Source organism: Bos taurus, chromosome 15 (genome assembly GCF_002263795.3).
Source record: "Bos taurus isolate L1 Dominette 01449 registration number 42190680 breed Hereford chromosome 15, ARS-UCD2.0, whole genome shotgun sequence".
Taxonomy (NCBI): Eukaryota; Metazoa; Chordata; class Mammalia; order Artiodactyla; family Bovidae; genus Bos; species Bos taurus.
In genome coordinates this window covers 58,879,106-58,904,500 of record NC_037342.1, presented here as the reverse complement: position 1 = coordinate 58,904,500, position 25,395 = coordinate 58,879,106, and the positions used below count along the sequence as shown (strand labels likewise).

Sequence of the window (25,395 nt, the reverse complement as noted above, 5' to 3'; positions counted from 1 at the left end):
ATATAATATTTTACAAGGAGTAAAAATAAATATTAATTTTAATCAGAAATTAGATGAATGAAAGTGTAGTAGGTTACAGTTCAGCTGGGCCTTGAAGGCTGGGCAGAGTCAGAGCTTACCTTTCTTCTCATGTTCCATAGTCTCCAAAACTAATCAGTTATCAAGTCCAGTTGATTTTATCATACAAATATATCTTAAATCTTTCTATTTCCATCATCAATTCAAAGCACCCAAACTTCTTTGCTTTATTAATGCAATAACCTCAAAAGTCATATCCATACCTCTAATTTCACTTGATTCTTCTCACTACACTGTTAACAGGATATCCTTTCTAAAATAAAATAGCAGTATGTGGCATTCCTACTTAAACCCTCTCACAGGCTCTCCAAAAGTCCATGATAGAATCCAAACTTCTGGGCAAAATGGACAATGTTCTTCATATTCTGGGCCCTTCATTTCTTTCCAACATTATCTTTCACTACACCCAGACATGAATTTCACAATGTTTTCTACAGCCATACAGAAGTATGTGCAATAATCAAATATGCCAAGCTGTCTCATGCCTTCTCTCCCATTTGTCTTGTTCCATCTCTCTCAAATTTTCTTTTCAAATAATTTTGAGAACACTAATACGTCCACAGCTCTATTCCAAAAGTTAGAAATACAACAGTATGCCTGAATAGACACGGGTCCTGCTCTCATGTAGTTTTCAGCCTGGAGGCTTGAATATCTCTAATATAGTATCTTATTATTATTATTATATATATATTTTAGAATAACCTCTGAAAGTGTCCTAAACATTTGTGTTGCTGGTGCCAAACAATACATAACACACAGAATGTAATCCATAAATACCTGCTGGATAAATAAAAACAAAGAGAATTAAATTTTTTTTTAATTTGAAAAGAATTTTAAAAAGACATAGGAAAGGATATGTCTGTTATAAGGAGAGCATGTTCGACCAGACTCCAGGATTTATTAGAAGAAGAGGGTAGAAAGGAGAAAAAGGGAAAAAAGAGTAACGGAAAAAAAAAACTTTCACATATGCTCCAGATACTGGGTTAGTTTTGCAGTATGTAGCCTGTCTTACTGCTCATAGTAGCAGTGTAAGACAGCCAAACTAGAGATCATGCAGGAAAGGCAGTGTGAGATCCAACTGCAGCAGTCCTACAAGGCCAGGATAAGTCATCTATACCATATTTGCTAGACCCTGGACAGCTTTGAGGGCTTCTTTTTTTATATACAAAAAATAGTTTGACTGCCAACAGTATGAGATGGATGGTGTGAGAATATAGCAGTGACCTAGAGGACACAAAAGCCTGAAATGGCAACAGGGATGGAGACTAATAACAAATGCACGCATGTTTATTTCATATTTATTTTATGCAAAATGTGGTGCTACATATTTTATCTGTAGTTTTCAATCATTTTACACATAGACATAAATACACACACATTTTTAGTTAATTGAATGCAATTTTCAAAACCACACTCTGAGCCAAGTCACTATTATTATTACTTTTTTACAGAGGAGAAAGGGGAGATTTAGAGTGGGCTAGGTAAGCTGGCTGAGGCACAGCTAATGAATGGTGAAACCTGATTTCAAAAACAGTTCTGTCTCCTGAACATGTACTACTAATTACTTTGCTTTTTTACAGAGGTAAGTGAAAAAAGTGAAGTCACTCAGTCGTGTCCGACTCTTTGAGACCCCATGGACTGTAGCCCACCAGGCTACTCGGTCCGTGGGATTTTTCCAGGCATGTGGAGTGGGTTGCCATTTCCTTCTCCAGGGGATCTTCCCAACCGAGGGATCGAATCCGGGTCTCCCGCATTGTAGGCAGATGCTTTACCATCTGAGCTACCAAGGAAGCCTGCTTACAGAGGTAAGACAGTAATTATTATAGATATGGTGAGTGAAGAAGTAAGAAGAATTGTTTAAAGGATCACAAAGCATGCTATCTAGGTAACTAAGAGGATAACTGACACCATTATTTTGCAATTATGTTAACTATGCCACACATTTTAAAAACCTGATCTCATATAATTCTTACCACAGCCTGCACAGTAGGTAAAATAATTCTATTTTACAGATGAGTATATCAGAGTCATTTATTTAAGACTGTGTACCATTACATGTACCACATGAATTAGTGGTACAATTAGAGACAGAGGCAGAAATAAGCATTTCCTTTCCCTCACTTCTGTACTGCCCGCCATGCCCTGACACCTCCATTAGGATCAGAAGGGCCAAGTATCAATTCTTACTTCAGAAGAGAGAAAACTAAAAATACGTGAGGATACATGCAGCTTGAGAGGGAGAACAAAGAGGTTTAAGAATTTTAAACAGGAATAGAATAAGTCTTTGTGGTAAACTTAAAACAGTGAAGTGAGGAGTGAGGACTATTGCTGGACAGAGATTATGAAGAGAGTTTAACACACACACACACACACACACACACACACACACACAAGTGTAATAGGCCCAATGATAATAGCAGTAATACATAGAGGAAGCAAGAAGTTTGGTTCCTGAAAGTGCTTGAAGAACATTAAGTCCTAATTGTATTTTTAAAAGCTCATCCTACTAAAACACACACACACACACACACACACATATATAAGATAAATTATTTTCATTATATATATTACACTATATATTACATCATGCAGCCTTTGGAAACACTGTGCCCCAAATATAATGTACCTGGCATACATTTACCAAATGGAATGGAGGAGAGCTCTTTGATATAGCTAGTGAGAAAAGTGTTGAGATGAGCTAGTTATTTGGATATATGATATAACAGATATTCTGACCAAAAAAAAAAAAACTAGAAAGTAATCTGGTTTATAATGCCACTGAGACATTTATAATTGCTAAGGCAAGCTATTATTCCACCATTTTGTGCTTAAATCACTCAGACTCTCAGAGAATTCTGTAAGGCTTTACTTATGTTTTCTGTCTAATCTGTTGACAGGTAGACATTTGTCATACTGATGCATTTGCAGACCAAAAATAAATTAGAACATATAACTGTGAACATAGAGGGCCACCAACCTCAATGTCAGCAACCATTTCTCCTACAAAACCCCTTGATTTATTATTGTCTTGTCAAGGTCTGTTGAGTATCCGTCTGCTATGTGCTTATCTTTGTTTTATTTGTAACTATTACATGGGCTTATGTAAAAGGAAAAAAATCTCAAAAGAACATAAAAGTTATACCACAAACAAAACAATCAATGCATTGCAATAAATTTATCTCCTTTCTCATTTTATCAAGAGTATTGGTGTTACTATAATGACTCATTCTGCCTAAATTCTGCACACATTTCATCTTGTAGCTTAAATTCTTATTCACAAAAGAAATCTTACTTGTCATAACAAAACTTTTTTTTTCTCTTCTTCACAAAATATGTTCTTCAATTATATCAAACAATTAGAGTATTCATCCTTACTGGTGATGAGTAACTTTTACTCTTACCTATAATAAGGAATGAATTTCAATCACAAATCTTAGCCCTGTACAAAGGACTGCCATTTGATCTGCTTTCAAATACAATGGTTGAATTAACACAAATGACTAAGAACAATATGGCATGAGTGGTCTCAATAAGCTTAATTTCTCAAAGGTCGCAGGCACAGACAATGCTAATCTGTCAGTATCTTTTGGAATAAGAAAAATAGTTTTTATTCAACACCATCAAGAAATTCAGATAATATATTCTGGACAGACTTTTCAAGGAATAACACACAACTACCAAGCATGATAGACAGCTATTTTCTCTAACAATTATTAAGTGTATAGATTTGGAAAAATAATGTGAAAATAATGAAATACTGAATCCTTATGTCAATGTGTTCAGCAAATGCTCTTTCCAAAAATTTTTGGTGGGGGTGGGGGGTACAAGTCATTTTACTGATGGTGGCTTCAACATGGTTTAAGTATTAAATGTTCAGTTCAGTTCAGTCGCTCAGTCATGTCCGACTCTTTGTGACCTCATGAATCACAGCATGCCAGGCCTCCCTGTCCATCACCAACTCCCGGAGTTCACTCAAACTCATGTCCATTGAGTCTTAATCACCATTAAAATACAACCAATGATGGTAATATTTTCTATTACTCAGTCTCCAAATAACATTAATTTTATACACATCAAAGCAAACCTATATACCTAAGTTGCTGTTGTTTAGTCACCCAGTCGTATCTGACTCTTTTGTGACTCCATGGATTGGGATTTTCCAGGCAAGAATACTGGAGTGGTTTGCCATTTCCTTTCTCCAGCGGATCTTCCCAGCCCGGGGATCAAACCTGCATCTCTTGAATTCTTTACCACTGAGCCACTGGGGAAGGAGGAGGGAGGAGGGTGCAGGATGAGGAACACATGTATACCTGTGGCGGAGTCATGTTGATAGATGGCAAAACCAATACAATATTGTAAAGTTAAAAAATAAAATAAAATAAATAAATAAAATAAAATAAAATGTTTAAAATGTAAATATTATTATTACTTTTCTTGTTCAGATAGTAATACCTTTAAAGATTTTTAGTACAGCCCTTTAAAATTTTATCTTCTGGAGCATAAACAACTGCATTTTCAAATGAATTGGACAGCAGGACCTAATTTAACTACACTGGTATTCTGACATATTACTAGAAACAAAGAATCCAAAATTTTTCAATTTTTAACTGACCAGGAAGACTTTATACATCTTTCAATTGTGGTCAAATGAAGTTGACCAAATGAAGCAACAGTCATACTAAAATCAATTATCTAAAAAAAATAAATAAAATCAATTATCTAATTACCTTGATAATAAAGCAAAAATTATACACTTATTATATAAATTCTGTATGGAGTATAGAGAATTTTGGAGTATAAATTTTACAGGGAGATACAAAGAATTATAAAATATACTGCTAGTTTCCTAATGGACATTCAGTCTCTTTGAAGAGACCAAACATGAATCCCTGGAAATGATTAAATAACAAAATTCCAGACATGTCAAGTGTCAATGTATAGTTATATGTCAATGTTAACAAAGAGTAAATTATGTTTTATGGAAGCAAGTAGTACTATAGACGGTCATGGTCTGAAAAGTCTCCCTCCTCAAAGAAGACAGCCCCAAGTCAAACCTCGGTTAGAACCAGCTAAGCATAACAGAGGAAAGAAGGTGCACCAGAAGAAAGGAAAAATCTGAAATAAAGTCAAAGGAACATAATCCTTGAATCATTAACTGGTTTAATTGTATAGCACACAGGACTTGTAAAAAGAATAGACTAGATTGAATATTAGGTTGTTTAACGTTTCTGAGTCTGCTCTCTTAGTTATAAAATGAACTCAGAAACACACATCTTACAGGGTTCCAATGAGAATGAAATAAATTTGTGTATATAAAGTGCTTAGAATCCTTCCTGGCACATAGTGAGTGATTAAAAGTAATAATTATAAAAATGATGATAATAATGATACTTACTACTTCCACCTTCAAGAAGCACAAAAACAGATGAGAGGCCATGAAGTATAGGACTTGCATTGGGATAATGACAAGTAGGGACAGAGGGTTCATACAAGGAATGACAGAAGGATGCTACCATGAAGCAGCACTCATAAGAGTCAAAGCTTAGTTTAGATACAAATGATAAACCTGTAAAAAATGCCAAAGTTGTCACAAAACTTTCAAACCTATTTGTATCAAAGAAAGATGACCGCACTGACCATAAAAACCTCTGCTATAATCAGAGTAAATAATCTGTTTTACTGGAAATCAACATGATCCTCTCAAACTCTGACCCTCTCAAAATATAAACTGCCAATTTGTAAGCAGAAAAAACTGCCAATTTTTTCCTTCATACTCATGACCACTTCTAGTTTATCATATAGCTTTACATTTAAATCAATGACACTAACAGGTGTTAAGTATCAATTCTAGATCACTAACAGAGAATGGGTCATCCTATAAATCGATCCTCATTATTATTAATAATAGCAAAGATTCACCAGATCCTTTCTAGGTATGACAACTGGGGGCTACGTTACATGACAATTCTCTGAGTAGATGTTATTATTGTTTCTATCTCACATGGAGAAATATTTGCCTAAGGTTGCAATGGTTAATACATTACAGAGTTATCTGAACTTTTGCAGCCTCTCCTTTGATATGCTCTTAACAAAATTTCCTATAGTTTCTATAATTTATTTCTGAGTGGCACAAGAATCAAATTATGTCATTCCTCTTCTGCTCAAGACTTTCTAATGACCTCCTATTTCACAAAGCCCTTCAAAAAAAAAAACCCAGCAAACCTCATCTAACTTAACTGACACCATCTTCTACTTCATTTTAACTTCTCCTCTACTTCTGAATCACTATTCTAATTAGCAGAGCCTCCTTATTGTTCCTCAAACGCATGCCTGTTACAAAGTATTTGTATTTAATGTGCCACCTCCCTGCCCGATCACAGCAGATATTTAAGGATGGAGCATTTGTTCTATCTTTTCTTCTAGGATTTTGCTTAAATATAATTTTTAGTAAGGCTGTCCCAAATAAAAGGTTTTTCCACCATCAACCCTTATTTCTCCCTTGATCCTTTCCTTGCTTCACTTCTTCTTCATAGCATTTATCCATATAATATAATCAACCTTATAGTCTTCTTTTGTATTATGTTTATGATCTGTGTCACATCACTAGAAGACAAGCTCTAAAAGAGGAAATACAATTTTGAATCTCTAATACCAGGAACAGTACCTGTCACATTGTCGTGATGTTTTTGTGTAGTTGCTAAGTCACGTGTGACTCTTTTGTGACCCCAAGGACTGTAGCTTGCCAGACTCCTCTGTCCATGGGATTTCCCAGGCAAGGATACTGGAGTGCGTTGCCATTTCCTTTTCCAGGGGATATTCCCGACCAAGGGATCAAACCGGAGTCTATTGCATTGGCAAGCAGATTCTTTACCACTGAAACACCTGGGAAGCTATGTCACATACAGCTGAATAAATATTTGTTGAATGCATACAAATATATTTGTAAGGATACAAACTACCAATAGGTAGTAAATAAATTTTGTTTTCAAAAGAATAAAGGGAAAAAGGAATTATTATTTAATGAGCATCTAACATGTGCCAGAAGGTCCACTAGTTGCTTGGCATACATTAACTCACTAAACATTCAACTAATAACCCTCTGAGAGATAGATATTGTTCACCCTGTTTGATCAGTTCAGTTCAGTTCAGTCGCTCAGTCGTGTCCGACTCTTTGCAACCCGATGAATCGCAGCACGTCAGGCCTCCCTGTCCATCACCAACTCCCGGAGTTCACTCAGACTCACGTCCATCAAGTCGGTGATGCCATCCAGCCATCTCATCCTTTGTCATCCATTTCCCTCCTGCCCCCAATCCCTCCCAGCATCAGAGTCTTTTCCAATGAGTCAACTCTTCATATCAGGTGGCCAAAGTACTGGAGTTTCAGCTTTAGCATCATTCTTTCCAAAGAACACCCAGAGTTGATATCCTTTAGAGTGGACTGGTTGGATCTCCTTGCAGTCCAAGGGACTCTCAAGAGTCTTCTCAAACACCACTGTTCAAAAGCATCAATTCTTTGGTGCTCAGCTTTCTTCTTAGTCCAACTCTCACATCCATACATGACCACTGGAAAAACCACTGACTAGACGGACCTTTGTTGGCAAAGTATGTCTCTGCTTTTCAATATGCTGTCTAGGTTGGTCATAACTTTTCTTCCAAGGAGTAAGCGTCTTTTAATTTCATGGCTGTAGTCACCATCTGCAGTGATTTTGGAGTCCCCAAAAATAAAGTCTGATTCTGTTTTCACTGTTTCCACATCTATTTCTCATGAAGTGACAATAACCTCAAATGTGCAGATGACACCACCCTTAAGGCATAAAGTGAAGAGGAACTAAAAAGCCTCTTGATGAAAGTGAAAGAGGAGAGTGAAAAAGTTGGCTTAAAGTTCAACATTCAGAAAACGAAGATCATGGCATCTGGTCCCATCACTTCTTGGCAAATAGATGGGGAAACAGTGGAAACAGTGTTAGACTTTATTTTGGGGGGCTCCAAAATCACTGCAGATGGTGATTGCAGCCATGAAATTAAAAGACACTTATTCCTTGGAAGGAAAGTTATGACCAACCTAGATAGCATATTCACAAGCAGAGACATTACTTTGCCAACAAAGGTCCGTCTAGTCAAGGCTATGGTTTTTCCAGTAGTCAGGTATGGATGTGAGAGTTGGACTGTGACGAAAGCTGAGTGCCGAAGAATTGATGCTTTTGAACTGTGGTGTTGGAGAAGACTCTTGAGAGTCCTTGGACTGCAAGGAGAAATTCTTGCAGTCCATTCTAAAGGAGATCAGTCCTGGGTGTTCTTTGCAAGGAATTATGTTAAAGCTGAAACTCCAGTATTTTGGCCATCTCATGAGAAGAGTTGACTCACTGGAAAAGACTCTGATGCTGGGAGGGATTGGGGGCAGGAGGACAAGGGGACAACAGAGGATGAGATGGCTGGATGGCATCACCGACTCGATGGACTTCAGTTTGAATGAATTCCAGGAATTGGTGATGGACAGGGAGGCCTGGAGTGCTGGGATTCCTGGAGTCGCAGAGTCAGACATGACTGAGCTACTGAACTGAACTGAACTGATGGGACCAGATGCCATGATCTTCGTTTTCTGAATGTTGAACTTTAAGCCAACTTTTTCACTCTCCTCTTTCATTTTCATCAAAAGGCTTTTTAGTTCCTCTTCACTATCTGCCATAAGGGTGGTATCATCTGCATATCTGAGGTTATTGATATTTCTCCCGGCAATCTTGATTCCAGCTTGTGCTTCTTCCAGCCCTGCGTTTCTCATGATGTACTCTGTATAGAAGTTAAATAAGCAGGGTGACAATATACAGCCTTGACATACTCCTTTTCCTATTTGGAACCAGTCTGTTGTTCCATGTCCAGTTCTAACTGTTGCTTCCTGACCTGCATACAGGTTTCTCAAGAGGCAGGTCAGGTGGTCTGGTATTCCCATCTCTTGAAGAATTTTCTGCACTTTATTGTGATCCACACAGTCAAAGGCTTTGGCATAGTCAATAAAGAAGAAATAGATGTTTTTCTGGAACTCTCTTGCTTTTTCGATGATCCAACGGATGTTGGCAATTTGATCTCTGGTTCCTCTGCCTTTTCTAAAACCAGCTTGAACATCTGGAAGTTCATGGTTCATGTATTGCTGAAGCCTGGCTTGGAGAATTTTGAGCATTACTTTACTAGCTTGTGAGATGAGTGCAATTGTGCAGTAGTTTGAGCATTCTTTGGCATTGCCTTTCTTTGGGATTGGAATGAAAACTGACCTTTTCCAGTCCTGTGGTCACTGCTGAGTTTTCCAAATTTGCTGGCATATTGAGTGCAGCACTTTCACAGCATCATCTTTCAAGATTTGAAATAGCTCAACTGGAATTCCATCACCTCCACTAGCTTTGTTTGTAGTGATGCTTTCTAAGGCCCCTTGATTTCACATTCCAGGATGTCTGGCTCTAGGTCAGTGATCACACCATTGTGATTATCTTGGTCATGAAGACCTTTTTTGTACAGTTCTGTGTATTCTTGCCACCTCTTCTTAGTATCTTCTGCTTCTGTTAGGTCCATACTATTTCTGTCTTTTATTGAGCCCATCTTTGCATGAAATGTTCCCTTGGTATCTCTAATTTTCTTGAAGAGAGCTCTAGTCTTCCCCATTCTGTTGTTTTCCTCTATTTCTTTGCATTGATCGCTGAGGAAGGCTTTCTTATCTCTTCTCGCTATTCTTTGGAACTCTGCATTCAGATGCTTATATTTTTCCTTTTGTCCTTTGCTTTTTGCTTCTCTTCTTTTAACAGCTATTTGTAAGGCCTCCCTAGACAGCCATTTTGTTTTTTGCATTTCTTTTCCATGGGGATGGGCTTGATCCCTGTCTCCTGTACAATGTCACGAACCTCAGTCCACAGTTCATCAGGCACTCTATCTATCAGATCTGGTCCCTTAAATCTATTTCTCACTTCCTCTGTATAATCATAAGGGATTTGATTTAGGTCATACCTGAATGGTTTTCCCTACTTTCTTCAATTTAAGTCTGAATTTGGCAATAAGGAGCTCATGATCTGATCCACAGTCAGCTCCTGGTCTTGATTTTGCAGACTGTTTGCCTAGGAAAGCCTATAAAATTCTTAAAGAAAATATTGTTTTTTAATAAAAACTGTTATAATAAACTTCAGATATTAAATGAAGATTTTGTTTAATTTGTAGAGCCTTAAAATGTATTAGAGATAACTGGAATTAGTGTCAATTTTATTTGGTTTGAATCTTAGATTTGATTTTAGATTCTTTTAGGAGTTCTTCATTCTGATTATTGCATAAGATATGCCAATACTTTACCCAACTACTTCAACATAATCTTTTAATACAGTGCTAGAAAAACACACGGGTACCCTTAAGACCACTGAAATTGAAGTTAACAAATAGGGTTCATTTAGAAAAGGGTCTCCATTCTATGACCTTGGAAAGTCAATTAATAAAGGTGAGGCTTAATATAGTTATATGAAATAAAGGGATAATTCATATAAAAACACTATACACTGTAGATCATTAAAAATATTATTGCTATTAAATATTTGACAGTGACTATAATGGCATGGTATCTAATTCTGTCTCAAATGTGCTTAGAAATACTGTCTTTCAAAACACCATAAATCAAAAATCAGAAAACTAAGTCAGAGCGTTAAAATGATTTATTGCCTATGAAAAATAATTAAAGAGCTTAAAGGTCTCACTATAACAATATACCACCTGTTTCGTTTGACTGCATGGGGAACCTCAAAAGCCTGTATGATGGTCTTTCTTCAGGTTCACGAAACCTGTGTCGTGAGCCTCCCATACTTCCCGCAGTTATGACACTCTCCCCTCCCACGTTCAAAAAAGTGTGGTCAGAGTACTTGAAGCAAAAAACTAGAATAATAAAAGCATTTCATAGTACAAAGGTACTTAAATGTCAAATATGAGCACTACTGCAGAGATTATTTAGGTTTCTAAACAATAAGTGTAACGTGAAAACTAGTACCAGGATATTTTTTAAGCACCAGGACTATATTATGTTAAAATACAAAGGGAACAACTTCTTTAAGCAAACAAAAAACTATAAATTGCTATAACAAAGGGAAGCTAGTCTTCCCTGTGTGTCTACTTTCAATTTTCTAGTGCGTCTTCAGAGTTATTTCTATTTATTAAACAACCAAAAATGTCCAATATTACCAATTCATTCTAAATTAGATCATCTTGAATCATGCTTTCTGGATTTGAGAAGGAAACACTATTAAACTACACAAAAAGTCAATTTTTCTGATTATCCCTTCAATCCTTCACCTAAAATTAAGTTTCTACTCTCAGTTCTCTATCTTCAGTTCTAGATTTATGTCACAATAAACATGACTCCAAAATAAGTTGATAATCAGTTAAAGCCTGGAAAGTTATTCCAAGTTGTGTGTTACAGAATATGTTATCATTTGTTGTGAGACAGTATCATTTGTTTTTATATTACAAAGTATCAAGGCTATTATTTATTTGATACAATCTTCAGAAGATACAAAGTAGAAAAGATATCTTTGAATGAATACCTGATCCTACAAAACAAACAAATAAGCAAAGGAGGAAGTTTAGTTACCTATGATTGAACTAAAAAGTTAATACCTCAAATAACTTCAAATGATCTGATTAATCGTTTGAAAAAAGTTTAAAATATATAAACACTGAGTATATCAAATGAGATCAGGAACAGACTAATGTAAGATAATAAACATTAAAATATTAAACCAGATGAAGAAAATTTTTTCTTACCATTGCTGGGAAGAGAAAATTAGGCAGAACCAACCAGCTACTTTCTGTTAATTAGCAAGATATTTTACTGTCAGAAGACAATGCTAAACTATTTTCTGACTACTAGTTTTCACAATAGGTTTAAAAATAAATCAACTTTGCCTTTCAGGGTTTATCTAATTTCAGGCTTGTAATTGTTGTTACTGCTTAAAATGTTTCTCTGCCAAAACCACTCTTCCATAACATATCACCACTTGCTTTTTATATTTGGAGTTCATAATTAACACTAGGATACTACCACAAGACGTGAAATACACCACAGATGTACGTCCAGACACTATTTTTATAGAAATATTTTTAAGTTGTAAAAAAAAAAAAAAATTGTTCTAAAAAAATTTGTTTTTACAAAAATGGTACAGTCCTTGAAAGTTAAATTTCTATGTTAACATAAAGTTTAAATAAATTTAGATCTTCTTGCCTCTTTAAACCTCTATTTCAGGTTTTTTCTAAGTCTTCCAATTTTAGTTAATTGTTAAATTCTCAGGCGAATGTCACAAACTACTAAAAAACCATAACACATAGGAAGAATAAAAGCAATCTGAAATACTGGTACAATTTGATACGTACAATTTGATACCTAAACAAAAGACATTATAAGGAAACAGTCTAGAGTTCACCAAATTACAGAGAGTAAATATTTACTTTAAAACTGCAGATAAAATTTTAAATACAAGTATTGTGACCAATTTTAAATTCTACAGGCAAAAGTTAAAAACATCTATGCTAGAGTTCAATTCTACAAAACAATTTATAACTTCAGGGATAATTTTAGAATATAAACCATAATATAATAATCATATGAAGGAAGCATCACTTGCATTCTAGGAGATATATAGTAACATCCTACTGTCAAGCAAAGTTATTATTAGTAGGCTCAGTGTTATAACTTCACTACACTGTATGATATAAATAAAATCTAGAATAATTCTCATCAGAGCCAGTCTACATCTATTACTTTGATTGAACAAGTTGTAACTAAAGCAAATGAGCTAAGTTTAGCAACTATTGACTTACTCTATCATTAAATTTTTTTAAATTTTGTTCATTGTCTTAATTTGTAATAATTCACATTATAATTCTATCTAATGTAAACATTATTTTTGCTTCTTCTGTCATGATCATTTATCCAGGTTTTGAAACACATGTAATTCAACAGATTAATTATTAAGTATTTAATGTGTAAGTAACATGCTAATCTCTTTATATAAAAATGTGGCTATATGACTTCATGCAAATCACTTCACCTCTTACTAGGATTCAATTTTTCCAATGATACATCAAGAAGATTAAAAAACATGATCTCTTCAACCTCAAATATTCTGTAATTCTAAAATAAGTAGCATCTAAACATATCTGACTATTAATTGATATTTCCCTTGCATATTTAATACAACTAAGTAAACTTGAAATAACTCTATAACTTAGTATCACATCAAGTGAGCTGGAAACTTAAATCCAAAGAATAAGTATCAAAATATTGATAAGTGTTTGAAACAATGAATTTTATGCTACAATTTCTGAGAACATTAGTTGACCTTTACTCATCATCTAATAAAACATAAATTTTCTTTGTTATTGTTAGTCATGGGAAAAAAGGTTCATGTGAGGAAGGGATTTTATCTATGGTCTAGGATAAATGAGAAAAGAGGTCATCCATCTGTTTTCCTCCTTCAATTAAATAGTTATTGTCACAGGCAAGAGAACTATTAAGAGAAATTAGAAGTGGGAAGTTTCTCTTTATAAGAAGTAATCATAAAATCATCAATAATAAACAGTATTCAATTTCTGAATAATTATTGAGGGGAAAAATTAAAGCAGTCAATAAAGTATAATCAACATTTAAGAGCAGATCAATTACAGTAAATCAAAATAGAGAGTACCACAACAGTCTATAGCAGGAACCCTGAAAATAAAAATTATAAATCAAATATAAATTATAAAGCACTGCAAATATACATGAAATATGTTTCAAAGAACGTTGTAGTATTGCTTTAAGTGCTGTTGCAATGAAAACACAGCTGACTGTGATCAATTTGGGAGTCTTTCATTTTATTGAAATTTCCATTACAATATTATTTGAACAAACCACAGAATACTCTTGTACAGCATCCCGCTGCTGCTGCTGCTAAGTCACTTCAGTCATGTCCAACTCTATGTGACCCCATAGACGGCATCCCACCAGGCTCCCCCATCCCTGGGATTTTCCAGCCAAGAACACTGGAGTGGGTTGCCATTTCCTTCTCCAATGCATGAAAGTGAAAAGTGAAAGTGAAGTCGCTCAGTTGTGTCTGACTCTTCACGATCCCATGACCTGCAGCCCACCAGGCTCCTCCGTCTATGGGATTTTCCAGGCAAGAGTACTAGAGTGGGTGCCATTGCCTTCTCCGGTACAGCATCCTAGCAATGCTTTATAAAATGTGAAGTTTACTGTACTGGCTAGCTCATCACCACAGGGAATCATCAAATGGAAATGATTCATTCATGGACGTTGAATCCTGTAATCATTAACCACTTGTACACTTCAATTGATGGAGTACTGATGGAGTTAGAAGGTTTTAAAACGAGCCTCTGTTATTTATTACCACTTGCTCCATGGTTAAGTGAGACTATAATAAATTGATCCAGATGTGTTTAATTTATCAAAATAAGAACTCAAGTTATAGAAAGAAAGAGTTTATAAACAAAACTAAATGGTTTGATTCAGAACTGAATTTAGAAGTTAGAGCTTTAAGAAAAATCCTCACAGTTATTTCATCATCTCTTTTTCCACAAATAATAATTGATACTGACTTCAGACATAATCCTCCCTTTATCTATTATGACTTTCTGAAGGCTTTGTTTCTTTGGAAAATAAGAAAATGAAGATACACAACATATAATGACATTAAACACAAAATTTCATTTGGTAGTTCAAATTATTAGTTACACTGCAGTAAGGTTTAGATCCCCAAATTTCAAAACAGTATGCTAAAGAAAGAAAAGAAACTGAGAATTATGAATCCACACTAAATTATTTAACAATTCTTGTGGGTTTCTGAGGGAAATGAAAATTTAGCAATATACTTACTAGCACAGTATTTCAATCAGTTTATAATATCACCCATATGCTATATTTTATTACAAGTTCAAATGTATGCTAGGGAATCGAACAATAATGAAATAAGCTGCAGATCTAAATTACACATTGAGAAAATTATGATAAAAAATATTTCATAAGTGAAAACATTAAAAATAAGCTAAGATAAATGGATCACTAAGAAAAAAGCTAGAATCAAGACTGCCGGGAGAAATATCAATAATCTCAGATATACACATGATACCACCCTTACGGCACAAAGTGAAGACAAACTAAAGAGCCTCTTGATGAAAGTGAAAGAGGAGAGTGAAAAAGCTGGCTTAAATCTCAACATTCAAAAAACTAAGATCATGGCATCCGGTCCCATCACTTCATGGCAAATATATGGGCAAACAGTGACAGACTTTATATTCTTGGGCTCCAAAATCATGGCAGATGGTGACTGCAGCCATAAAATTAAAAGACACTTGCTCCTTGGAAGAAAAGTTACAACCAACCTAGACAGAACATTAAAAAGCAGACTTTGTCGACCAGGGTCCATCTAGTCAAAGCTACGGTTTTACCAGTAGTCACGTATGGATGTGAGAGTTGGACCATAAAGAAAGCTGAGCACTGAAGAATTGATGCTTTTGAACTGTGGTTTTGGAGAAGACTCTTGAGAGTCCCTTGGACTGCAAGGAGATCCACCCAGTCCATCCTAAAGGAGATCAGTCCTGGGTGTTCATTGGAAGGACTGATGCTGAAGCTGAAGCCCCAATATCTGGCCACCTGATGTGAAGAACTGACTCACTGGAAAAGACCCTGATGCTGGGAAAGATAGAAGGCAGCAGAAAAAGGGGATGACAGAGGATGTGATGGTTATATGCATCACCGACTTGACGTACATGAGTTTGAGCAAGCTCCAGGAGTTGGTGATGGACAGGGAAGCCTGGCATGCTGCAGTCCATGGGGTTGCAAAGAGTCGGATATGACTGAGCGACTGAACTAAAGAAAAAAGTTTACATATTTTTATACTACTGTTTACATAAATGATCACTTTCCTTTAGGAAATGAAAATTATTTCACACCAAAATAGTTATTGATGGTATTTCACAATATAAAAGGAGAAAGTAACAGTAATCTGTATCATTTGTGTTGACTTTGGAGAAAATATAAGCATCATGCTTCAGCTGGAATTCCAAAAGGTATGGCTCAGTCAAAAGAATATAGGGGCAGCAGCAAGACTCTGAAACTAAGTTGTTGAACGTAAACTTACTTGAGTCCTAAAATAAGCTGCAGGCTTTCCTAGTGGCTCAGATGGTTAAGAATCTGCCTGCAATGGAGCAGACCTGGGTTTGATCCCTGTGTCAGGAAGATATCCTGGAGAAGGGAATGGCTACCTACTCCAGGATTGTTGCCTAGAGAACAATCTAGGCAATTGTTGCCTAGAGAACAATCCTCTCATGGAGGGAGGAGCCTGCCAGGGTACAGTCTGTGGGGTCACAAAGAGTTGGACATGACTGAGTGATTAACACTTGCACTTCAACATAAGCTATGGGTTTCCCAGAAGGCTCAGTGGTAAAGAATCTGCCTGCCAATGCAGGAGACACAGTAGACACGGAAGACTCAGATTCAATCCCTGGGTACTGAACATCTCCTGGAGTAGGAAATGGCAACCTACTCCAGTATTCTTGCCTGGAAAATTCCATTGTCAGAGGAGCCTGGAGGGCTATAGTCCATGGGGTCACAAAGAGATGGATGAAACTGAGCTCACACACACACACACATAAGTTGTGCAGTTATTATTATGCCTCACTTTAAAAAAGACATCTCATATCTTTGTTTCTTCTACTCAACAATTTATTGTTGTGAATATTACAAATAAGTAAGCTAACATTTAGGCATGAGTGAACTTTCTCAATATTTGCTTGATATTGCTACATCATTAACTTTTAATTCATAGTAAATGAACTCCAATAAATGAGTATCTGACATGATATTTTTACCTCCAAATAAGTCCAAACAAAAGATCAAAGTTATTTAATAATCTTCATTGTTAAAAATCACAATGAATTAAATAACATCCATGCATTGGTTGAAGACTCTGTCAGAATATTAAAACATCTTTCCAATGATATATTTGAATTTATTTTCAATAACATATGTGATTCATATGTTGTTTGGTGAATCAAATGCTAGAAATAGCCTGAGTCAACTATGAGATATCCAAGAATGTCTTTCCATTTATAAAGTTAGTTATACCCAATTTTGTGATATGGTATTCATTGTATTTTCAAATGCCACAAAAACTAGTATAACAGAAGACAAGTGACAAAATATTAACCTAATCCGGTTATGGACCAGGACTGGGGAAACCTCAAGACAGAACATGGCTAAAAGTGAAAAATATCAAAGACAGCAATGCTTGCATATCTAAGTCATATTATAAATACTTATATACTATTATTTTATAAAATCAAAGGTATATTTTTCCATAAGTTTGGTCACTTACTTCTGTGATGTAAGTTCAAACTTTATACTTTTTTATATACAAACAATACAGTAAAGCTATTCCCCAAAGTATATGTGTGTATATTTATATAGGAAATACTTTTATTTGGAACACTTCAAACAACAAATAACAATGAAAAGTAATTAAACCATAAATTAATAACAAATAAAAATAAAATTATACTATATGTCTAATGCTGCAACTCTGAGGTAAGCATGTTCTTTTGCTTATTATAGTTTAATAAGATGGACATCCTTCCATGTTAAAAAAATATGTTAACATTTATTGTCTGCTCCCTATGTTCTAAGTACTATCTAATATGTTCTACCTTTATAATCCACATAATGATCCTGAGTTATACTTACTAGTACCATCCACCTCCCTTACCAGCCCTACCTCATCCTTGCTAAGAGCTGCATGGTATACTAATGGACACTCTTACTTAATGTACATTCTACTTATGTATTTCCTGAATGGTACATTTTAAAACATTCTAAAAATCTTTAGCAACCTAACTGAAGATATGTATTCAAAGTTCAGCCAGGATTTATTTAGCTGGTCAAAGAGGACCATGGCAAATGTGACAGCTTACAAACTCACCTACTTTAGTTCAGAACAACCTCTGGATTTATGGATAAACCTTAGTTACTTTTATATTTCTTAACTTTTATTTCTAAAGAGCTACCATTATCTCACTGACTTCCAAAGCTTTATATTATGTACTTCTAAGTTTTCAGAAAAAAATTATTCAAGGCTATATTGTTTAAGCTCATTAAGAACAGTACTGTTTTATATTTTTATGCAGTTTCTTTCCAAGTATATTAACATTACGTTCATCCTATCTGATTCCTGGGATGAAAATATGTGATTAGCAAAGTGGTTTATTTCCAGAAATACATATTTAAAGATTAACCAATATGAGTATATCTTCACAGGTTCCACCATTCTCTTCCACCCAAGGAATCTCCAGGCTTTGGACAAGTATACTGCATACATGGATTAAATTTACTTAATCACAGTCTCCTCTTCCTGAAAGAAAAAAATTAACGTTATCTTACTATGGTCCATTCTGAAGGAGATCAGTCCTGGCTGTTCTTTGGAAGGACTGATGCTGAAGCTGAAACTCCAACACTTTGGCCACCTCATGCGAAGAGTTGACTCATTGGAAAAGACTCTGATGCTGGGAGGGATTGGGGGCAGGAGGAGAAGGGGACGACAGAGGATGAGATGGCTGGATGGCATCATTGACTCGATGGACGTGAGTCTGGGTGAACTCCGGGAGTTGGTGATGGACAGGGAGGCCTGGCGTGCTGCAATCATGGGATTGCAAAGAGTCGGACACGACTGAGCGACTGAACTGACTGAACTGATCTGAACTATGGTATTGGGTAAAATTAAGACAGTTAAGGCAATTACTAAAAGTAAACAAGTATATTGCATTTCAAAAAAAATTTACATAGAATTGTTAGCCAACTAAATAAGATTAAACTTAAAGGATTTAAAATTTTTGCCACACTCTAATGATGTCATTTTCGTCCATAATAGAAGTACTATATGTTATTGTATAGAATGAAAAACTAGACAATTATGGCTATTTATAATTAGTCAAGAAATTTTTATGAAACAACATGTAGTCTTCAAGGGGGGAACCAGTAAAACAATTTTTATTATAAATATAAAATCCAAACTCACAAAACTATTCTTCAAAAAAATCAATCAGTAATATAGATTGAAAAGATTTTTAAGACTTTTACAAAGAAAAAGAAATCTTGAGCATGTGAACATTAAGAAATGATATATTGTATTGGCTATAAAATATTTCTAAATGATTAACAATAATACAGAATTTATGATTACCTTATAGTTGTAGCATTAGACACAGAGTATTTTATTTTTATTTCTGATTAATTTATGATTTAATTACTTTTCATTATTATTTGTTATTTGAAATACTCCAAATAGCAAGTATTTTGTAATTTGAAGGGCTTCCCAGTTGGCTCAGTGAGTAAAGAATTCGCCTGCACTGCTGGGGTCACAGGACATGCAGGTTTGATCCTTGGTTAGGGAATATCCCCTAGAGGAGGAAATGGTAACCCAATATTCTTGCCTGGGAAAAACCATAGACAGAGAAGTCTAACAGGCTACAGTCCATGGGATTGCAAAGAGCTGGACACGACTTAACGACTAAACAGCAGCAGTAGAGAAAGAAAGAACATTTCTGAAAGGACATCATTTGCTGTTCCTATAACATTTTCTCTTCAACCCATTTCAATCAAGTTTTCAATCCTAACCATATTCCTGAAGCATTTCCTTAATAAAATCACCAATGACCTCTATACAAAAAATTCAGATCATATTTAACTTGACGATAGCATTTCACACAATGGCTGATTCATTACTCAGATTATGTTTTCCCTGGTTATGGGATTAAAAACCTTCTAATGCCCAATTTTTCATTCGTTCTCTGACTCAAAAACCCAAATATGTCATATTTGTCATTTCTACTTGGATTTCTACTATGCATCTAAAACTTAACATGGGTAAAACAGAATTCTTGATTTTACTACATTTAAAAAATATATATGCATACATAAGTATTTTTAATGTATATTTAACATATAAAGGGCATATTTTATATATTTATTTGATTGTGTATTAATTATATCTACCTCAAAAGATCATAAACTCCATAAAAACATGGACGTTTCCTATTAACTGTTATAACCTCAGGGCTAGAAACAGTACCTGAAACATAGTCAGAATTCTAGATACTTATCAAGTGAATGAATAACATACAGAATTAGGAAAAAAAAAAAAATGATTCTTCACTTTGCTTTTACCTTGGGCGTTAAAATAATATGTAAAACAGTTTTAAATCTAAAATCATTAGTGGGTAATAATTAATATTTATTTCTAAATGTAGTATAGAATAATGGACTGCTTTGGTTTCAGAACAAAGTCAAGCTGATCCTGAACTACCAATAATAAAAATATAAATGGTAATAGCTACTATTCAGTCGCTATTATGTGCTAGTCATTTGAAGATGCTTTGAATATTTAATTCTAATTACAATTCTAAAAGATAGGTAATATAATCCTCTCAAACACAAAGAATAAAGCCAGATGTAGCAACTAAAGCTGAAGATGAAACAACTTGCCCAAGCTTTTAAAAACAGGGCTGGGATTTGAACCCAAATCCATCAGACTCCAAACTCAATGCTTTTAACAGGGAACTATATTCAATATATTGAAATGACCTACAATAGAAAAACTTTAAAAAAAGACTATATACACATACATATATATACACAGTTACGTGTGTATGTGTAGCTGAATCACTTTGCTGTATACCTGAAATTAACAGAACATTGTAAATCAACTACATACACTTCAATTTAAAAAACAAAAACTAACTTTAATGCTTTTAAAAGAAATCTGAATTCTGGCTGCCTTTCTTATTTCTAGTAGGAGTTTTTAATAGGATTCAATTTAATTTATAAAAATCAGCCAACTGCTACAGTATCTAATCCACTGTAGGACAGTAAACATACATAGAAAAGATACGATCCCTGATCCTACAGATTTTATCATAAATAATTTGAGATGATTACAGATAGATTTCAAATACGAAAATATTTTAAGAATATATAAAGCAGTTATTTCATGTTTTTTAAAAATGTGATACTCTTATAATACCTATTTTAAAATTAAAAAACATTAAGTAAAATGTGGATTAAGTGGTTTACTCATTAAAAGCAAACTTCCAATATATCTCCTTTACCCAGTAACTCCCTAACAGAGCAGTTTGTTTTTCTCTAATGCATTTGATAGAAGATGGCTTTCACAGGTTACATAAACTTCTTGGAGGCTATCCTATACAGATTCAATAATTACTATCTATTATTTACCCTTTTTCTCCCTTATGAGAGTGTATATGGGTGTATTTGCAAATTACTAAGTGACACACTATAATAGCATAAACTTGAATCAGCTATAATTTTTAAAACTTTAAGTAAGATATAGCAAACATTTAGGTAGTAATGATAATAAGAGATAATGTCAGTTGAGATGTATAAGCCAAGCAGTCTTAAGTACTTAAATGTATTATCTTTAAATATTATTAGCAACAAATTGCTTACAATTGGTTGTGACTCACCAGTGTGTCTCTGCACATACATTTAAGACCACGTCTTTTTATAACAGGTTAGTTATTGATGCCTCTGGGCATGAATATTTTCTTTACTATTTATCTGGGCTTTTGGCTATTTTCTAGCTCCACAGGACAAACAGAAAAGAAGGGAAAATAAATTTACATCAATCAACGTTATTATCTCCAGGAGCTATTGTCAGAGCTGAGAGGAAGAAAATGAAACCTACTGAAAATATGAAAGATTTAGGGTGTATGTCTAAATTTCATTTATTCACACTTTTACTTTCTTTACCAACAAAAATGAAGGAAAAACTGGTGACAAATAATAACAATTTTTGAAAATTCATTTTTCTCACTCAAGTCATGGAGATCATCACCGGAAGAAAAAAGGCTCTAAAATTCTTAAAAAGTACAAAGGAACAGGGGAAATTGGAGTTTAAAATATGTTATTCTTTTTATTTTTATAGCTTATAGAGATCATCCTGTTTTCACCTCACTTTTCAACCTCAAAAAATAAGAATGTTAAGAAACTGCATGTTAATTCTCTAGTACAGAGCAGACATACAAAGAGAGGACTGCCATAATTTATAGTAATATGTCTCTAATAGAAGCAGTAGCATCCTTAAATGGGAGCGTTCCCAGGTCCTTATTAGTCATTAAATAACATCCTTACTGACTGGGCCAAACCAGTAAAAAAGAAAATAGAAAGAAGAAAACTAACCAGAGTTTTATATTACTATTTTTTTTCTAACACAGTTTATTTTTAGAGCACTTTGAAGTTTACAAGAAAATTGGCCATATTAATATTACTTTTACTTCAGTTTTGTTGAATCCTGAATAGTGGAAAGATGAGGGTAAAAGCAGTGATATCAGGGACTAAACGATATTTTAAACTGTTTCATATACATATTATCAAAATACAACCATTTGAAAAGAAAGATGAGAAGAGTTAAGGATTCATTTGTTCATTTATTCACTCAACAATAAAGACTTAATGAGTACAGCAATGCCAAAGAATGCTCAAACTACCACACAATTGCACTCTCACATGCTAGTAAAGTAATGCTCAAAATTCTCCTAGATAGGCTTCAGCAGTACTTGAACCGTGAACTTCCAGATGTTCAAGCTGGTTTTAGAAAAGGCAGAGGAAACAGAGATTAAATTGCCAACATCCACTGGATCATTGAAAAAGCAAGAGAGTTCCAGAAAAACATCTACTTCTGCTTTATTGACTGTGCTAAAGCCTTTGACTGTGTGGATCACAATAAACTGTGGAAAATTCTGAAAGAGATGGGAATACCAGACCACCTGACCTGCCTCTTGAGAAACCTGTATGCAGGTCAGGAAGCAACAGTTAGAACTGGACATGGAACAACAGACTGGTTCCATACAGGAAAAGGAGTACATCAAGGCTGTATATTGTCACCCTGCTTATTTAACTTCTATGCAGAGTACATTATGAGAAACGCTGGGCTGGAAGAAGCACAAGCTGGAATCAAGATTGCCGGGAGAAATATCAATAACCTCAGATATGCAGATGACACCACCCTTATGGCAGAAAGTGAAGAGGAACTCAAAAGTCTCTTGATGAAAGTGAAAGAGGAGAGTGAAAAAGGTGGCTTAAAGCTCAACATTCAGAAAACGAAGATCATGGCATCTGGTCCCATCATTTCATGGGAAATAGATGGGGAAATGGTGGAAACAGTGTCAGACTTAATCTTTTTGGGCTCCAAAATCACTGCAGATGGTGACTGCAGCCATGAAATTAAAAGATGCTTACTCCTTGGAAGGAAAGTTATGACCAACCTAGACAGCATATTAAAAACAGAGACATTACTTTGCCAACAAAGGTTCATCTAGTCAAGGCTATGGTTTTTCCAGTAGTCATGTATGGATGTGAGAGTTGGACTGTGAAGAAAGCTGAGCGCCAAAGAATTGATGCTTTTGAAGTGTGGTGTTGGAGACGACTCTTGAGAGTCCCTTGGACTGGAAGGAGATCCAACCAGTCCATCCTAAAGGAGATCAGTCCTGGGTGTTCTTTGGAAGGAATGATGCTAAAGCTGAAACTCCGGTACTTTGGCCACCTCATGTGAAGAGTTGACTCATTGGAAAAAACTCTGATGCTGGGAGGGATTGGGGGCAGGAGGAAGAGGGGACGACAGAGGATGAGATGGCTAGATGGCATCACTGACTCGATGGACATGAGTTTGAGTGAACTCCGGGAATTGGTGATGGACAGGGAGGCCTGGCGTGCTGCAATTCATGGGGTCACAAAGAGGCAGACACGACTGAGCAACTTAACTGAACTGAACTGAGTACTTTTATAGAGCACTATATCAGAGCCCACATAGAAGATATCACAAGCTTCTCATTTAAACAATTGAGTGGGATTATGCTTTTATTAGCTAAAAATGTAAAATATGAAGTAACAGAATGAGGACTTGATTTGTCTTGGTAGTGTTGTTCAGTCACTAAGTTGTGTCCACCTCTTTGCAACCCCATGGACTGCAGCCAGGTTTCTTTGTCCATCACTACCTCCCTGAGTTTATTCAAACTCATCTCCATCAAATCAGTGATGTCATGTAACCATCTCATCCTCTGTCACCCCCTTCTCTTCTTGCCCTCAATTTTTCCCAGCTTCAGGGCATTTTCCAATGAGTCAGTTCTTCACATCAGGTGGCCAAAGTATTGGAGCTTCAGCAACAGTCCTTTCAATAAATATTCAGGATTTCCTTTAGGATTGACTGGTTTGCTCTCCTTGCAGCCCAAGGAACTCTCAAGAGTCTTCTCCAACAACACAGTTCGAAACCATCAATTCTACGGTGCTCAGCCTTCTTCATGTTTCAACTCTTATTTATATCCATACATGACTACTAGAAAACCACAGCTTTGACTATACAGACTTTTGTCAGCAAAGTGATGTCTCTGTTTTTTAATACACTGTCTAGGTTTGTCACAGCTATTCTTCCAAGGAGCAAGCATCTTTTCATTTCGTGGTTGCAAGCACCATCTGCATTGATTTTGGAGGCCAAGAAAATGAAATCTGACACTGTTTCCACATTTTCCTGATCAACTTACCATGAAGCGGTGGGACCAGATGCCATGATCTTTGTTTTTTGAATGTTGAGTTTTAAGCCAGCTTTTCCACTCTCCTCTTTCACCTTCATCAAGAGACTCTTTAGTTCTTCTTCACTTTCTGCCATTAAAGTGGTATCATCTACATACCTGAAATTGTTGATATTTCTCCTGGCAATCTTCATTCCAGCTTGAGATTCATCTAGCCCAGCATTTCGCATGATATACTCTGCATATAAAAGTTCATTAAGCAGAGTAACAATATACAGCCTTGATGTACTCCATTCCCAATTTTGAACCAGTCCATTGTTCCATGTCTCATTCTAACTGTTGCTTCTTGTCCTGCATACAGCTTTCTCAGAAGGCAGGTAAGGTGGTCTGGTTATTATTATTAATGATAATTATCATTATTCATCAAAGAAACAAAAATTGAAACCAATGAAATACCACTATATACATATCAAAAAAGGCTAAAATTTAAAAGACTGATAATACCAAAATTGTTGTTTGTGAAGCAACTCAAACATTCATACACTGCTGAAAGAAATGTAAAGAGATTAAGTCACCTTGTAACACTGTTTAGCAGTACCTACTAAATGCTAAGGGCTTCCCAGGTAGCCCTAGTGGTAAAGAACCACCTGCCAATGAAGGAGACACAAGAAACACAGGTTCGATCTATGGGTCAGGAAGATCCCCTGGAGAAGG

General features: G+C 35.3%; 1 protein-coding gene across 13 annotated transcripts in view; it reads right to left on the bottom strand.

Annotated features, from left to right (window-relative positions):
- METTL15 (methyltransferase like 15) overlaps positions 1-25,395 on the bottom strand; it is a 370,583-nt gene that overhangs the window by 272,476 nt on the left and 72,712 nt on the right. Inside the window, exon 2 of one of the 13 annotated variants that reach the window (XM_059874790.1) lies at positions 1,878-18,494. The exons of the other annotated variants lie outside the window; for them this stretch is intronic. Coding sequence (XP_059730773.1) covers positions 8,192-9,253 — 1,062 coding nt within the window. The 5' untranslated portion in view covers positions 9,254-18,494 and the 3' untranslated portion in view covers positions 1,878-8,191. Of the gene's footprint in view, positions 1-1,877; positions 18,495-25,395 lie in introns of those variants that run through there. 13 annotated transcript variants of the gene reach the window in all.